General features: G+C 54.5%; 2 protein-coding genes across 2 annotated transcripts; one reads left to right on the top strand and one right to left on the bottom strand.

Annotated features, from left to right (window-relative positions):
* The first annotated feature begins 171 nt into the window (after positions 1-171).
* On the top strand, positions 172-10,221 carry SARM1 (sterile alpha and TIR motif containing 1). The gene is made up of 9 exons (XM_038158401.1): positions 172-809; positions 3,269-3,887; positions 4,495-4,707; positions 4,830-4,921; positions 5,938-6,173; positions 6,267-6,360; positions 7,151-7,340; positions 7,433-7,554; positions 8,037-10,221. Exons 1-9 carry the CDS (start codon positions 379-381, stop codon positions 8,164-8,166), a joined length of 2,127 nt encoding a protein of 708 aa, XP_038014329.1. The 5' UTR covers positions 172-378; the 3' UTR covers positions 8,167-10,221.
* Positions 10,222-11,103: 882 nt separating this feature from the next.
* Positions 11,104-16,178, bottom strand: SLC46A1 (solute carrier family 46 member 1). Its single transcript, XM_038158411.1, has 5 exons — positions 15,777-16,178; positions 14,487-15,339; positions 14,067-14,150; positions 12,981-13,137; positions 11,104-12,445 (listed from the first exon to the last, which is right to left on the bottom strand). Exons 1-5 carry the CDS (start codon positions 16,017-16,019, stop codon positions 12,370-12,372), a joined length of 1,413 nt encoding a protein of 470 aa, XP_038014339.1. The 5' UTR covers positions 16,020-16,178; the 3' UTR covers positions 11,104-12,369.
* Positions 16,179-17,183: the final 1,005 nt, after the last annotated feature.

The following is a 17,183-nucleotide window of genomic DNA, read 5'->3' as shown; positions in this document are numbered from 1 at the left end:
CTGCCAAGCCCACCACTGAGCCACGTCCCCAAGTGCCACATCCACGATCCTCTTCAATCCTTCCGGGGCTGGTGGCAGGAGAGCTCTGGGGGGCTCTGGGGGGCTCTGCAGCGGGAGGGGGGCTGCAGCCACCGGCACCGAGCCCCTCCTCGGAGAGGCGGCGCCTGCGCCCGGTGACATCAGCCGGGGGACCGGGATGCTGAGCCCGGCTCGGGGAAGGCGGATCCCGCTCCGCTTCCATCTCCGCATCCCGGCAGGGCAGCGGGGGGAGCGGGGCGCATCCCCCCGCCCGTGCCCCCCGGCCGCCCACCCGCGCCCCCGCGGGAGCGGGGGGTCCCCGCGGGCAGGGAGCTCGGGGATGCCGCGGTAGCGCCGCCGATGCTCGCCCTGCTCCTGTCGCTGCACGCCCTGCGCCGGTCCCTGGCCATGGCGAGCGCGGAGCGGCTGGCTGTGCCCGAGGGTGCGAGCCGGGCGGGCGGCTGGGCGGGCGGCGGGGTGTCCCCCGGGGTGGGCACCGAGGCACGGGAGGCGCTGGAGCGGGTCCTGCCCGTCCTCCGCCGGGCCATCGCCCACGCCACGCAGGCGGCCACGGCCCAGGGGCTGCGGGCGGCTCTGTCCGAGGTGTTCCGGCTGGTGGAGGAGGCCTGGGGGATGCCCGCCGTGGGGAGGGACGTGGCCAAGGTGCTGTGCGATGTGATCCGCCTCGAGGGGGGCCTGGACCTGCTGCTCAACCTGCTCTACACCGCCGAGCTGGAGACCAAGTGCCAGGCAGGAAAACTCCTGGAGCAGATCCTGGTGGCGGAGAACAGGTGAGTCTGCAAAGAGCCCCTCAGCCTCACCCTGCCAGGCACAGCCCTGCCAGCCCCCGGAACCGTGGGGGTTCAAAGGGACCCCCTCATCTCAGCCCCCTGCCGTGGGCAGGGACACCTTCCACAGACCAGGTTGCTTCAAATCGATCCAACCTGACCTTGACCTTCCTTCACCCATCCCCACACGCCCAAATTTCCCTGCTGGGGGTGCTCTCAGTTGCACAAACCCCCTCGGATCCCCACCGCATCCCCCCACAGCCAGTGCTTGTGCACAGGGTCCCTGGCTCGTGTCAATGACCATGGGCCCAGCCTTCCCCCACAGCTGGAGGGAGGAGATCCAGCCCAGGGATGCTGCTGAGGACTGGGGTGTCCTCCTGAGCCCCCTCAGCCAGGTTGAGCTGAGTCAGTTTGGCTGGCTCTGAGCATCCCAAGGACAAGATGTGACTCTCCTTTAGCCACAACTGCAGCACAAGGAGGACAAAGCCACTTCCCAGAGCCTCCCTGCTGCTGACCCGGGCTGGGATGAAGCCATGAGGAGGGCTGAGCTGGTTAGCAGCCCTCAGCCCCGAGTTCAGGTGTGTGTGCTGCTGCCCAGGACAGGTGAGAGGTGCTGTGATGTCTCTGTCAGAACATGGGCACGGTGTGTGTGTGTGTGTACAAAGGTGCATGAGCACACCTGACACATCCAAATCACAGCACCCACACACAGCTCACCCTTCCAACACCCCAAATGCACTCTGACAGCTCTGCTCTACCTCAGAGCACCCCAACCCAGCCCTTTGCCCTCTGGCAAAGCCTGGCCAAAGTGTTGCTCCGGCTTGCTGGGGGATGTCTCTTGCTGGAAGGCTGTGGACTCGCAGCCTGGGCCTCACTTCATGCACTGGCAGGCAAAAATAAGCGGCAGCTAAATCAGGAAAGCCCATTAGGGTGGAATTTAATCCCAGGAAGCATCACTGGCATGGTCTGCATTCAGCACTCAGCTCCTTAGCAAGAGAAAGCATTTGCTGGAGTTGTTGTTTCTGCTCCAGGAGCAGTTCATGGTCTTGGAGCAGCCACGGCACTCCAGCCCCTCGCTTCCCACAACTCCTGAGCCATGGCAGGGAGGAGTGGGGCTCCCCTTTGGGCCCAAGCCTCTCACTTGCAGAACTCTCCCAGTCTGTGCACAGCAGAGGTGTTTAGCTGGGAGCTGGACAGGTCCTGGCTCCATCTGCAGCTGCAGGGAGTCGGGGACCTGTGTTTGTCATCCAGCTCCACGGCTGAGTCCGGGCTCGGAGCCAGACCCAGGCTGAGGGCTTCTTTTTTTTTTTTTTTTTTTTTTTTTCCCAGAGCTCTCCACAACATTTCCTGTCAAACCCACCCCAAGGTCAGTGAGAGCCCTGTGGGTCACAGGTTTCCCAGAAATGCTCTTCCTGCCTGCCAGCACAGAGGCTGGCGTGCCATCACCCCACCATGGCTGGGGACCGAGCGTGGCACTGCCCTCCTGAGCAGCAGGGTGTGGGGCACCAGTGCTGCCTCACTAACAGAGCAGCTCCAGCACGGCACCACACAGCCACTGCTGAGGGGATGGAGCTGCCAGTCACCCCAGGAAACTCATGGGAGCACAGCCAAGAGCTCATCTCAGAGGGTGGTGAGGCCCTGGCACAAGGCGCCCAGAGAAGCTGTGGCTGCCCCATCCCTGGAAGTGTCCAAGGCCAGGTTGGACAGGGCTTGGAGCAACCTGGTCTGGTGGAAGGTGTCCCTGCCCGTGGCTTGGACCTGGATGAGTTTTTAGATCCTTTCCATCCCAAATCGTTCTATGACCCTGATTTCCCCCTTCCTCACTGCATTTTCAGGGCACAGCCCCATTCAGGTGTCATTTTAAGCACAGGCCTCCCAAGATCAGCCATGGCCAAGCAGCAGCTGGTGGCTCTTGGCCACCTACCCCAGGCTCTTGCTGTTCTCTTCCAGAAGAGTGCAGGGTGAGGAAATAAAGAGCTTCCCTCTAGCTGCTATCCCAGGACAGACAGACCCCTGTGTCCCACCTGTGGACAGGGCTGCTTGGCTGCTCATCCAGGTGTGAAAGCCCTGTCCTGACAGCACTGACAGCAGTGCTTAGGGGACAAACAAGTTTCACTCCCAAACACAAAACAGCTCCACACCACAGCAATGCTGGCCCAGCAGATCCATTTCCAGCCTGGCATTAACCCACCCTGCCTGTTAATTGCTATGAAGATCCCACCTCGAGCATGAGAGCATCCAGCAAGGGTAGGTGGGCTGTGCACGCCATCACAAATTCCTCCATCAGACCCACACAGGTTCCTCCAACACCAGCCTGTTGCACCTTGCTGCACTGCATATCTGGCAGCTGTGTCCTACAGGGAAACCTCTGGGATAAATGTCACCAAGGCATGGGCCACGCCAGTCACTGCTGTCACCCCTTGCACGTCCACCTGCCCCTCCTCCCCATCTCCTCCCCGCAGGGACCGCATCGCTCGGATCGGCCTGGGCGTCATCCTGAACCTAGCCAAGGAGCGGGACACCCCCCAGCTGGCCCGGAGCGTCTCTGGGATCCTGGAGCACATGTTCAAGCACACGGAGGAGACCTGCTTCCAGCTCATCTCCGACGGGGGCCTGGACACCATCCTGTACTGGTGCCGCTGGACGGACCCCGCCGTGCTGCGCCACTGCGCCATGGCCTTGGCCAACTGCGCCATGTACGGGGGCCAGGCCAACCAGCGCCTGATGATCGAGAAGAAGGCAGCAGAGTGGCTTTTCCCGCTGGCCTTCTCCAAAGACGACGAGCTGATCCGGCTGCACGCCTGCCTGGCCATCACGGTGCTGGCCACCAACAAGGAAATCGAGAAGGAGGTGGAGCGCTCGGGGACGCTGGCTCTGGTGGAGCCCTTCATCGCCTCGCTGGACCCCGAGCAGTTCGCCCGTGAGATGCTGGGCAGCAGCGACAACATCCAGGGCAGGACGGCGCAGGACCTGCAGCGCCTGGTGCCCCTGCTGGACAGCTCCCGGCTGGAGGCCCAGTGCATCGCCGCCTTCTACCTGTGCACCGAGGCTGCCATCAAAGCCAGGCAGAAGAAAACACAGGTAAAGGGTAGGTTGGCCTGGAGGAAGGTGATGACAAAGGGAAGGGGTGGCACAGCTGCATCTCGGTGTCTTTTGCTCACCAAACACCTTGGTCCTCGCCTGGCCCAGCACAGCTTGTTGGGAAGTGTGGCAGTCATATTTTCTGGAAAAATCCCCTTTGCCCAGGATTCTCCTCCTGGGAAGATGAGAAGCCTCAGAGAAAAAGGAAAACAATATTATCTCATTTGCTTCTCCTGTGTTTTGCTGCTTTGGAATGTGGTTGGGGGTTGTTTATCCCACAGATGATTGTTTAATTGGTTTCATGTGAATTGTTTTGACTCATTGGCCAGTTATGGTCAAGCTGTGTCAGAGCTCTGGAAAGAGTCACAAGTCTTCATTAGTATCTTTCAGCCTTCTGGAAGTATCCTTTCTGTATTCTTCAGTATAGTTTAGCATAGTTTTAGTTTAGTGTTCTTTAATATAATACAGTATCGTAAAATATTAAATTAGCCTTCTGAGAACATGGAGTCAGATGCATCCTTCCTTCCTTCATCTGGGAACCCCACAAACACAATAGGGAAGAGGATGAGGAGAAGCAAAGTGACGTCTCCTCCCTTTGTGTCCCCAGATTTTCAGTGAGATCGGGGCTACGCAGAGCCTGAAGAGGATTGTGTGCTACTCCACCAGCAGCACCACCTCCTCCCTGGCCAAAAAGGTGCTGCGCATGATAGGGGAGGAGGTTCCTCGGCGCATCCTGCCCACGGTTCCCAACTGGAAATCCTGCGAGGTGCAGACGTGGCTGCAGCAGATCGGGTTCAACAAATACTGCCAGAGATTCCTGGTAGGGCTCTGTGCTTGGGGAGGGACACATGGATGGACACTTCTGCCCCATCTCACAGCAGAGGTGCAAGCAACTCACCCAGCTTCTCCTGGGACCATTCCAGCCTGGATTTCTCTTGGCAGGATCACCAGGTGGATGGGGACATTCTCCTGAGGCTGACAGAGCAGGAGCTGCAGAAGGATTTGGGGATGGACTCCAGCATCACTCGGAAAAGGTAGGACCACCACCAGGGCACACTGGACTGCCTCAGGGCCATCACCACAGTGGGAGAGCCAGGGACAAGGTCTCTGCCTTTCCATTCTTGCAAAACCAGGAATGGAGATCCTCCAAATGCAAAACTTGGACTGCCAGGGCTTTTCCACTGCACTTTTTGCAGTCCCGGAGAGATTTCTGTAATGGGATCACTGCATGGCAGAGGTGTGGGTGGGGGAAAGACCACCTATGGCACAGGGCAGGTGGGATCCTGCAAGTTATCCAGAAAGAAGGGAACTGACCCTTAGCTGAGCTCCTCACACCTCGGTGTCCTGAGGGCCAGCGCTCCCATGCAGCTGTTCCTCTGTTTCCTGTTCCTGGAGCTCATCCTTCACCCCAGCATGGAGCTGCACTCCCTCCTGAGCAGGTAAAATGTTGGAATCCAAAATGCAGGGAACTCTCACAACTTTGGGCCTGTAAGCCAAAGTTTAGAATTAAACACAGGATTTGATTTGAGACCTTGGAAAAAGCTTCCAAACTTAGGTGCTAGAAGTGAGAATGTGGATTTATAGGTTAAAGACACGTTAAGTTAAGAAGAGGAAAGTTTAGAGTTTTAGAGTTTGATATAGAAAAAAAAGTAGTTACAAAGGTAGACAAGAAGTTTAGAATGTAGTACTGTAGGTTTGTGTGTTATAACATAATTGGTTAAGAAAACTTACATTGTAGCATGAGCCCATAAGACAAAATATTTAAGGATTAAGTTAAAAGCATAAATATCCTTGTTAGCAGTGCTTTATTGGCCAATAAATCCTTAAAAAGTCTTGTAACTACAAGTCTTGTGACCTTCTGAACCACACAGTAAAGATGTGAGCCAAACTCACCCTTCCTACCTATGCAGAAGACAAGAAAAATAAACCACATCGCCTAAAACAACTCAGAGGTCCCGCCTCTAACTCACTCAAAACTCCTTCCAAAATCCCCGTAGCGGTACCACGTGCCTCTAAACGCTGCCTGGTGCTCCACTTGTCCCTCCACCAGGTTTTTCCGGGAGCTGACGGAGCTCAAGACCTTCGCCAACTACTCCACGTGTGACCGCAGCAACCTGGCCGACTGGCTGGGGGGCATCGACCCCAAATTCCGGCAGTACACCTACAACCTGCTCACCTGCGGCATCGACCGCAACTTCCTGCACCGCGTGACGGAGCAGCAGCTGCAGGAGGACTGCCACATCCACACCGGCTTCCACCGCGTGCGCATCCTCACCGCGGCCAGGGGTGCGGCTCCGCGGGCAGGGAAGGGGTGCAGGGGTGTTTGGGATGAGCTGCGGGGTGGTTTGTAACTTCTGGTGGTCGTTTTGCGCTGTGTAGAAACGCTGCACTCCCCCATCACGCTGCAAACCACGTGCAACGGGACCGATGTGTTCATCAGCTACCGCAGGAGCACCGGCTCGCAGCTGGCCAGGTGGGGCCTGCGGGGAATGGAGAAGCACAGAGGGAAGGCGGGTGGTCACTTGTGGGAAAAGTGGGGAATGGGGAGGAGGGAGAGGCTGGCCAAAGCTGCAGAGGAAATGGGGACAGCACATGTGATGAGCTGCGCAGTGGACAGGCCAGTGCCCAGTCCTGTCACCGCCGCTTTGTGGCCGCAGCTCTCTTCACAGAGAGCAGCAGGCACAACCTGCCCAGGGTTTCTCCTGGGGAAAGTCTGTGAGACAGCAAAGACAAAGAAGAAAACAATTCTTATCTCTACTTGCTGCTCCTGCTGTTTAGCGCATGTGGAATGTGTTACGGAGATTGTTTACCAAAAGGGATTTTTTAATTAGACTCTGGTGATGGTTGTTTTGATTGATTGACCAAATAGGTCAAAGCTGTGTCGTGACTGTCTGTAAGGGCTCAAGGGTTTTTCTTTAGTATATAGTGCAGTATTAGTGTAGTATGTAGTATATAGTATAACTTCATAAAGAATTGTTCAGCCTTCTGAAATCACTGGAGTCAATGCAGGTTGTTCCCTGGCTGGGGGTGGCCTTGATACAATACCACTTTGGCTCTGAGTGACCTTTTCCTCATGCTCCTATGGCTGTAGGGGATCACAGCACAGAGTCAATGTCAGCTCCTCGTGTCCTCTGCATGTGCCCAGACAGCTGGGCTGGAGCTGGGATCCCATTCCCTGCTCCTCTGTCTCACGGTGTCTCCGCCAACGTGGTGAGAGAGCGAATGAAACCTCTCCTCATGGTGCTGTCCCCTCTTGCCACCAGCCTGCTGAAGGTCCACCTGCAGCTCCACGGCTTCAGCGTGTTCATCGACGTGGAGAAGCTGGAGGCAGGGAAGTTTGAGGATAAGCTGATCCAGAGCGTCCTGAGTGCCCGGAATTTTGTGCTGGTCCTCTCACCAAACGCACTGGATAAATGCATGGAGGACCCCGAGTGCAAGGACTGGGTACACAAGGTAAGAGATGCCACCAGGTGGGACCTCTGGTGGGAGGGAGTTGGTGAGGGGCTGATACAGGCAGAGAGCACCTGCATGTTCTGTTCCTGCAGGAGATTGTGACAGCCCTGAACTCTGGGAAGAACATTGTACCTGTTACAGACCATTTTGAGTGGCCAGACCCAGAAACGCTTCCCAAGGACATGAGGGCTGTCCTGAAATTCAATGGTATCATGTAAGTAAAAGCCACCTGTGCCATGGGGTTCCTTGACACCTGGGGAGAACAGCTTGCATAAGGAGCAGCAAAGAGCCCGAGGACATTGAGACAAACAGATGAGGGTGGCAGAACAGGTCAAAGGGACACTGAGTCACTCCAGGTGCTCCGGAGCTTGCAGGGAGCAAAGGTTCCCACCACATCCCTGCTGCTGGCGTTGTGCTGGGGCTCCTCTGGGTGACAGAGGGGTCACTGCTGGGAGACACCCATCCTCAGTGATGCTGGCAGGTTTCACAGCTCACCAGGGTTTATTTCCCCCCTGCTTTCCCTTTGTGCATCCCGGCCTGGCAGGGCATTCTGCAGCACCCATGGGAAAAGGGAGCCCCTAGAGAGCTGGGGTGGGGAAAGGGGTCTCTGGCTCCTGGTCCAAATGAACTGAGCTATCTTGTGGCACCCCACACACAGCAGAAAACGTCAGCATCACATTTTTCCCCTCGATACAGGTGGTCCCACGAGTACCAGGAGGCCACGATTGATAAAATCATCCGCTTCCTGCAGGGCCGCTCCTCCCGGGACTCCTCGGCCGGCTCGGAGAACGGGCTGGACTGCCTGCACTCCCTGGGGCAGAGCTAGAACAGCACAGCAGCCTCAGAGACTCCCAGGTGACCCCTTTTTTTGTAGGAGTCCAAATTTATCCCTCCTGACTTTTTCCTATCTTTGAGAGAAAACCTGTGGCTCTTACTCCCTCCTCTCCCTCCAAATACAAGCCCCTGGCCCCAGCACTCACCCCCCCAGTGCCTGGGGAGCCAAGCCAGGCTGGACTCTGGGATGGATTATGTGTCTTCTGTGTCCTGCTGTGGGGTGGCAGGACATGCAAGGGGTGTGAGGGAGACTGGCACCATCCAGACCCCCACAGGCAGCAGCAGCTTCCCCCAGAAACACGTCCACAGAGGGAGAATCTTTGGAGGACTGAAAATTGGAGAAGTGTTGAGAATCCATCGTAAGAGGACACAAGGGAGAGAAGAGCAATTGAGAGGAAGGTGAGGCTGTGCCGTGTGCCCCAGGAATATCCTTGTGGTCAGAAACAGAGAGCAGGAAAGGGCAAATAAAAATTAAGCCCTAACAAAATCTTTGTGTTTGGGAAAGATAACCCAGAGAGGCCTTCCAAAGTGCTTTATCTTTCCCAGCAATGTCCCTTTATCACAAGAGCACCTTCCCTCCTCAAAAGACTTCCACCTCCCAGTGCTGCAAAACCACTTTGTGCTCTTACCTCTGGCAGTGGAAATTTGGGGTTAGACCACGTGAAGCTTCTGCAGGATCCCTGCAAAAAGTGCTTTTAAAATACCCTCCTTCCCTCCATCTGAAGTCTCAGCTTCACCACTTTATCAGGTCTGTATTTCCAGGGCACTGGAGGCTGGATTGTGACCCTGGAAAAATTGAAATACATGCAGGGAAGATGCTAATCGCTGTACTTGTGGAGTTATTCTACACTGTGGCTGTATTTTATCCTGCTCCTGTGGTCTGTGCCTTCAGCAGGAGCTGGTGAATCTCTCTGCTGACCACCACACCCCCACAGCCCTGGCTGAGCTCCCTGGGGTTGTCCCTACTCACTGCTGGATGCAGTTCCAAGTAGCACTCGCTTCTTCCTATCAACCTCTTCTCAACACCCACCTGGGCTCCTTGCAGCTCCTTACCTTAAAACATCAGAAAAAGTGGAGTTGATGCCAAGGGCTGGCAAAGGATGCTCCAGGACCATCAGTGCCTGCTGCCAACACTGCAGGTGAGGAACCATGGGCATCCTGACCCAAATCCCTGCATTCCACACTCCAGGCTGCTGAATCACCTTGCAGAAGCAACAGGCTCCTCTTCCTATCCTTGCTCAAGAAGAACTCAACCTTTTCGGGAGGTAACAAGGAGTCTCAGCCACCTTGTCCTCCTCCTGGCTCTCCCTGGAGCCCTGCTTTAACTGTCAGGAACACAAACACTTTCTTCTTTTTGGCTTGGATCCACTAACATATCAAGGCAAAAAAAAAAAAAAGTTAATTCTGGTGCTTTATGGATAGTTCTTATCAGCTCACAGTTAATGGCATCTTTGCTCTCCAGTGAAAGGTTAATAGCCATATTTGCCCAGCATTCATCAGAATTAGAATCCATCTAATCTCCAGAATAAATAACAAGAAGGCAGCAGATGAGCCCAAAGGTGAATCTGCCCAAGGATAAAAGCCTCTTGGGAGCTGCTTCAGGGAAAAGCCTTCAGTAACTGAATGTCAAGGCCTCCATGGCCACTGAAGGAGTCCTACACAAACAGTCCTAAGGATTTTTCTCCCTGCAATAATCTGGTAAGATGATTGTGTCTTGTTTGCCAGGAGCTCTGTAGCAATCAGCCTCCTCAAGTGTGGAGCTTTACTTGTTCTCCACAGCTCAGGTGTCTCACCTGACACGAGATCCCATCTCCTGCTCCAGCTGCCCGGACTGTGACTCCTCCTGTTTCCCCATCATTATCTTCACCTTAATGAACTTGCCCTGCTTCTGGCAAAGCATCCCATACCCAGCCCCTTCCAGCTGGAGCAGTCCCAAGGAAATGAATTCCTCTGTCCTCACCCTCCCTCATTCCTTTGCTCTGCCACGTCAAAAGTGTTTGATGTTATTCAATCAGGCATTATTAATAAATCTGGTTTTTACTCTAAAGCCCCTCCTCTCTGTCTGTATCATGCGTTTCTCTCCCTGCAGGCTTTTCACACTTGCTTTTCCTTGCCACCATGAAGCAGAACTGACATTCCCAAGCACCATTCCTGCAGGAACCCCTCACTGCCCACTCACCTTTGCATGGATGGAGGCACTGCACCCCCAGGAACACTGCCTGCTGTCACCAGCCATGGCTCCACAGCTGCAACTCTTGGAGGACAGCCTAGAAAAACTTTGGTTTAATTTTTTTAATGAGGCATAATAGCTGCCATTGAATCTGTCCCCATGCAGAGCCAGGTTTCACCTCCCTGCACAACACTGAGCAGCTGCTTGAATTGGCACCCACGGGGTGGAGAGGGCTTCACTTCACAATCAGTTCAGCCACAAACATCTACTGCAACATTCACAGCATGCCCTGTTCCTCAGGGAGGCCAATTCCAGGCTGAGCCCAGCAATCAGACCTGTAACTCCAACCTTCCCTGGCAAAACTGCTTGGGGCAAGTGGCATAACACCAAGTTCTTAAAGCCTCCCTGCTTCTCTGCTCCCCAGTTCTGCTTTTACCACAAACTCCCAATGGACAGGGATGAAGCTGAGTACAAGCATTTCACATTTTCTGCACACTGAAGGACAGGTTTCAGATGAAGCTCTCCTGCAAGCTTTACTCCGGTGGTCAGGACAAGCAAGTTTTGGCTGCTTGCAAGTCCCAAACCTGCATTTTCCCTGACTTTTCACTTTCACACACTCATTCTCCATGAGACAGATAAATTCCTGCTGCCCCTTCTTTACTGCAGTCTTCAATAAAGGACTGAGAAGTAAAATAATGGAGAGAAACCTCAAATGAGTCAAGGACAAACGATATCAACAGCTGCACAAGATATCCAGAGTTTTATGAACCATAAAAGAGCATGGAGGTTTTATTCATTCTGAAAGTAACAGTAAAGTCATTACTGCATGTACCTGAACAGCAAGTGCAGTGCAGTGTACACAGAACTGGTTTATGGCACGTTGAAGAGGAAAAAAAAAAGGATTGCAGCAACACATGTAATGCTTTGGAAAGAACAATTAGAAGTACCATGGACATGGGGTTTGCTTGCTGGCCTCAACAGAGCCCAGGGCAAGCAGCACTGAGGTCATTAACACAAGATTATGCCACATACAACAAAAAAGATTAATCCTAAAGACACTAGTCCTATCCCCAGCTTGCTAAGGAAGGCCTCTGGGTAAGCACAGCAGGGATTTCACATGACTGGGGCACACCTTTCAAACTGGAGCTCAGATCTGCAGTGTAAGGGGAGAACAATTCTGACAATTTCCTCCTTGACTTCATAGCTTTTGGCAGCTGTCAATTAAGGCACCTGCAGAAGTTGCTCCAAGGATCCTCGTGGGTCCCTCCCAACCCAGGATTTATTCTACTGGCCCTGCAGTATTCTCAGATGATCTACTACTTCCCAAAACCACCTCTGAGATCCTGGGCTGAGCTGCAGACAGGCAGGACATACCACTGGCACTCCCACCAACGCTTCATGAACTAGATCCTCTTCTTAGGACACCTCTGACTTGCAAAACTAAAGCTGGTTCAGTCAGTAAGGACAGCAATAGCACTCCTGTGCTAAACCACCCCTCTCCATAAGGAGTTTTGTGGTCTGGCATGTCACATTTGTTGGGTTTTCACTGGCAATGCGATGTTCTGGAGCACAGATCTTCTCCCCCCAGCAGGACACTGTTGGGTGCCTCTGCTTCAGCCTGTGCCTCACCCACACCAACAGCTCATGTCTGCACACTGGAAAACCCTGAGGGGAAAATGCTCAGCAATTAAAGCAGAACTCAGTCCCCTCTCCCCACTAAAAGCATGGCAGAGCCTTCTGGCCCCACCAAACCCCAAACCACGAATCAGCCTTGCAAAAGGCCCACAACAGCTTGATTGGCTCTTGGGTCTCTTGGGTTTTCTCTGACAGATGAGCCAACACAATGTTGAGGAGGCATTCACAGCTCCAAATCAAGTTCCTCCTGTGATTTCCAATTATTTGGCATTTAAAAGTCAGTAAGGACAAGCAGAGTGTCCCTCCCACACTGATCAGTCCTTCGAGGGAAGAATAAAGTGCAGTCTTCAGGTGGACACTGCCATGCTGGCCGATCCCTTGGTGCTAAATTCAGTCTTTTGGGGGGGACAGGGAAGCCTCTTGGAAGTCGTCGTAGTCGTGTTTTGAATCCCAAATTTGTATCCCCCTGGAAAAGAATGAACAGTTTCAGCTTCCAAAGGCACATGGAGATGTTGCTGAATCTGGTGAGTCTTAAAAGTTTCAGAGGAACAAAACAAAATGACCCCGCCAGGAGCTGCTGGACTTCTGCAAATCCAAATACATGCCCTCTCCCAGAACCTGCCAGGGATTTGTTTTCTATCACAACAAAACTTCTGCTTCAATTACTAAAGAAATTACAGGAAGAGAAACTGCTGAGAGAGCTCCATCTCTTCCATGAAGAACTCTCAAATTCAATTCCAGATTTTGGATTCCATTGAGGCTGCAGCGAGGCTTTGAAGCACTTTGAATACTGGGAGCTACATTACTCAGGCTGCAGGTTCATCCCTAGGATTCAGATTCCAAAGGAAATGACCTGCACTTCTTTTTACTGGAGCACCAGACATTCTCTCACAACCAGAACTGAGAATATGCCTTAAAAACTGCCAGCTTCTATCCTAAGAGTAAACAGTGTTTTCCATATAACACTGCATGGCAAAGCGTGGACATTTGAAGTAAATTACCCAAGGATAGCTGCTGGAATAAGGAGGATTATAGCCCCAAAAAGAAATGGGAATCCCCTCATGAAGTTCAAGGTGGCAGGGTAGAGAGAGTTGAACACTCCTGTAGACACGAGTGAACACAGCCCTTGAACGCAGGCAACAGAAGCAAAGAGAGCACCTGGAAAGAGAGATAAGAGGTTAATGGTGAGATAGGCAGGTGGTTATTGCCTGTAAACAGCTGTAACACATCACCCTCAGTGCATTCTGGCAATCTTGCCAAGGATTTGCACTTGCCATCAGAAAGGTGTGTGAATATCAAGTGTGGGACAGGACTGGCCTGGCACGTCCAGCCTTGCGGCCATGACCACCTCACCAACCTGCAGGATTTGTATCAGGAGATGACCAGGATATCATCCATCAGCTGGATTGTAAATGCTCCAGGCCAGGGCACCTCTTATCACTTGTTAAACATTAAGTACAGCACAAGATTTAGCACCATAAATGCACCGTACGTGCCATCGCCGTTCTAAAATAAGAAACCTGAGTATTGCAAAATCACCTCTCATTGTTGCCACCTGGACTCCCTCCTCCTCCTGTCTGCCCCGGAGACATTCCTGTGCTGTGTTTCACAGCAAGTGCAAACCCTCCAAACACATAACTGGACAAAAGGCAAATATGCTCCTCCTGTGGGTTATCCGTGATCTTTCACCGTGGTCAATGATATAACCCTCCAACAGCACCTGGTTCTCCCCACTGTTACTGATCTACAGAGGAAAGTTATGGTCAGGAGAATGACTCTTTTCTCTTTGTTATATAATCCATTTTAACTCCTGCTCCTTGTAAAAGTTTTGGAAATGAATGTATGGGTGAATGAGCTATTCCTGCTTTTCCTCCCTTGTTCTCATCTCGGAAACGCAGCAAGTCTGAATCAAGGAAAGACAATTATTTGGGGAAAAAAATTAAAATTACCGTGGGCCTGAGGGTGAATGCAGGGGCACATGAGTCCAGAGGAGCCAGGGAACTCCTAACCTCCCCAGAGTCTGGTTTCAATATTCCAAGAAAAAAGTGTTTCAGGATCTGGCTTAAGCACAGAGGTTTATTCCTTACCTTGTTCTGTCTCACTGACCAGCTTGGAGAGCTTGGATCTGATGACTGGAGTGGCTGCCATGGAAAGGAACAGAATTCCGTAACCTGTGAGCAAGACACAGCACGTTAGGGAAAGCTCACCTGAAAAATAAAGCCTCCCAAGTCAGTCCCAGAAATCTGCAGCTGCTGGCAGTGTCTCCCTGCTATATTTAGACACAATTCACCCTCCTGGATCTCATAAGGCACTTCAGTCTGTGTCTGCAGTTCTGGGAAGCCTAATGTTCTAGGAACTACATGGATGCACTTCCAACTTCAGTGTTTGGCCAACACTGCCCTTAGCAAGGCACAGTTTTGCTGGTGCACAAGGCAGAACTTCCTCACATGCCTGAACTCCCCGTGAAGCACACTACCAGCACTAGGGATTTAAGCCTTCAGCATCACCTGTAAACATCAGTGGCGTTGTGGTAGCAAGGGACATCACCACCAGCCCAGCAATATTGGAGATCAATCCTATCTCTGCCACCCAGGTGTCCTCAAGGCAGAGCTGCAGCAGCCTCAGCCCCACCAGGCTGCTCAGGTAAGCCAGGTAGCTGGCGGCCGAGCCGTACCCGATGAGATCAGAAGTCCAGCACAGAGGGAAGCCGAGCTCGTACAAAACATAAATGTCCTTGGCTCCAAAATGCACCGTGACAATCAGAAAGAAAGCCAGGGAGTACAGAGCCAGCTTCCACCTGGAGCTCGGCTGCTCGGGGGCCGTGTACAGCCTGAACACAGCCCTGTAGTGGCTGAGCGTGAACAGCTTGGCCGCCTTCTTCTGCTTCACCGACTCGCGGAGGAAGAAAGCGGCGTAGAGAGTGGCAGCAAGGCTGGCAGCAAAGGCCATCCAGAAGGGGTTGATGTAGCCCTGGGCCTTGCGCCACTGGCCACCGCCGATGCTGGCCACCATGCCCGCGGTGCCCAGGCACGCCTCGAGGATGGCCACCCGGAACGTCCGCGCTCGCCGCTCGCTGGTGTCGGCCACGTAGGAGAAGCAGCTGGCCAGGATCAGGTTGTAGTCGCCCGTCAGGCCGCTCAGGATGCGGCCCAGGAGGAAGAAGGCGACGTGCAGCTCCAGGTACATGACCAGCAGGTAGATGGCTGTCTGCAGGGCCATGCCTGCTGTCGGCAGGATGAGCGCCGGGCGCCGGCCCACGCTGTCGCTCCATGCGCCCAAGAGAGTCACGGAGAACAGGCTGGCAAAGAAACCTCCCAGGTTGATGTAGAGGTTCCAGTGGGACACCAGAGCTTCCACCTCCTGCAGGAGAAACAGGCAGCTGAGGAGCTCCAACAGCACCCACTGGGCTTCCCACTCCTCCTGGGGCTCCCTGCTTCCACCACGCTCCCCTTCCCCTCCGGGCTCCCTGCTCCCTTTGGGGCTTCATGTTCCCTCCTGACTCTGCTTCCAGGGACTCCCAGCTCCTCTCAAACTCCCTGTTCCCCTTGGGGCTCCCTGTTCCCCCGTGGCACCCCTCTCCTCCCCTGCACCACCAGAGCTTCTCTCTCCCCTGGGACCTCCTGCTCACCGTGAGCCTCCCGCTCCCTCCGGGGCTCCCCAATCGCACGGACCCGCCTTTCCTCCCGGTCCCATCCATCCCGTGCCTCCCCTGGGCTCTCCCGCTCAGCTCTTCATCCACACCAGAGTCCCCGGACTCTCCCGTCCCCCGGCCCCGCCGTGTCCCCCGGTGTCCCCACCTGCCGCAGGGGGTCGGCGGTAGCGTTGCCGTCCCCGCAGCCGGAGGAGTCGGTGCTGTTGCGGTCGCTGTAGCCGTGCTCGGCTCCCAGCCGGTCCCACAGGTACTGGGTGGCCAGCGGGCCCTGCAGCCCCAGCGACAAGGTGGCCAGGAACAGCAGCGGCTCCACGGCGAGCAGCGACAGGCGGCGCCGGCCGGGGGGCACCGGGGGCTCGGCGGGCGGCGGAGCGGCCATGGCGGCCATGGAGGGGCGGAGGCTCCGCCGGAACGGGACTGGCTCTGCTCCGCCCGGGATGGCACGGACACTGCTCCGCCCGGAACGGGACTGGCTCTGCTCCGCCCGGGATGGCACGGACACTGCTCCGCCCGGAACGGGACTGGCTCTGCTCCGCCCGAGATGGCACGGACACGGCTCCGCCCGGAACGGGACCGGTTCTGCTCCGCCCGGAACGGGACTGGCTCTGCTCTACCCGGGATGGGACTGGCCCGGCTCCGCTCAGAGCGGTCCAGGCTCGGCTCCGCCCGGAACGGGAGCGGCTCCGCTCAGAGCGGTCCAGGCTCGGCTCCGCCCGGGACGGGACCGGCTCCGCTCCCTCCGCTGCCCGGGGACCGCGGGGGTTCCCGAGAGCCCTCGGCGCTGGCGCTGCAGGTGCTAAAGGTGCAGCTCTCCGGGGATGATGTTCCACAAAATCATGTAATTTTTGAGGCGAGAAAAGCCCTCTGAGATCAGTGAGTGCAAGGTTAACCCAGCGCGGCCAAAGCCACCGCTAAACCACGTCCCCGAGTGCCACATCTTCACACAGTTAACTCCCGGCAGGGATGGGGATCCACATCTTGCCTGAGCAGCCTGTGCTAGTGCCCAAACACCCTCTGGGTGAAAAACCGTTTCCTAATATCCAGCCTAAACCCCCTGACATGCCTTCATGGTCACTGGTCACCAGAGAGGAGAGAACAGCCCCTGCCCCTCCAACACCCTCACGAGGAAGCTGCAGGATGCGATGAAGGCTCCCCGCAGTGTTCTCCAGGCTCAACAAACCAAGCAAAACAAAACCCAACATTTTAACTGCACTAGGACCAGCAAAATACTGTATTTAGCAATGTACGATCACTTCCATTAATTCACAGTGCGTTAGAAAATACTGCTTTTTATAAAGGACAAAATAACTTAGAAACTCAGTTAATAAAGAAGGTTTTGGCTGTGCTGTTTGGTTTCCTCTGAGGTTTGGCTGCCTCGAAGAGCAGATCAGGAAGCAAAGACCAAGTTGTCCTTGAAATTCAAAGCACACAATTCAGAGCATTGTACGAACCTGTTTATATAAACTGGAGCAGTTCCAAACTACTGTAAATTTGCCTCACTCCTCTGACAGCACTGGGGTGCTCCTGGGCCACAGGAAAAGCTTGGACAAGC

The sequence above is a fragment of the Motacilla alba genome, chromosome 19, assembly GCF_015832195.1.
Source record: "Motacilla alba alba isolate MOTALB_02 chromosome 19, Motacilla_alba_V1.0_pri, whole genome shotgun sequence".
Classification (NCBI taxonomy): Eukaryota; Metazoa; Chordata; class Aves; order Passeriformes; family Motacillidae; genus Motacilla; species Motacilla alba.
Note: the sequence above shows the minus strand (reverse complement) of the source record. Positions and strands in the feature narration are given on the sequence as shown.

Coding starts and splice junctions, on each gene's coding strand:
- SARM1 (XM_038158401.1), top strand. CDS start 379: ATGCTCGCCCTGCTCCTGTCGCTGCACGCCCTGCGCCGGTCCCTGGCC. Junction 6,174..6,266: donor CATCCTCACCGCGGCCAGGG/GTGCGGCTCCGC, acceptor TGCGCTGTGTAG/AAACGCTGCACTCCCCCATC. Junction 7,555..8,036: donor CTGAAATTCAATGGTATCAT/GTAAGTAAAAGC, acceptor CCCTCGATACAG/GTGGTCCCACGAGTACCAGG.
- SLC46A1 (XM_038158411.1), bottom strand. CDS start 16,019: ATGGCCGCCATGGCCGCTCCGCCGCCCGCCGAGCCCCCGGTGCCCCCC. Junction 13,138..14,066: donor GGTCAGTGAGACAGAACAAG/GTAAGGAATAAA, acceptor CTCTCTTTCCAG/GTGCTCTCTTTGCTTCTGTT. Junction 12,446..12,980: donor ATTCCAGCAGCTATCCTTGG/GTAATTTACTTC, acceptor ATTCTTTTCCAG/GGGGATACAAATTTGGGATT.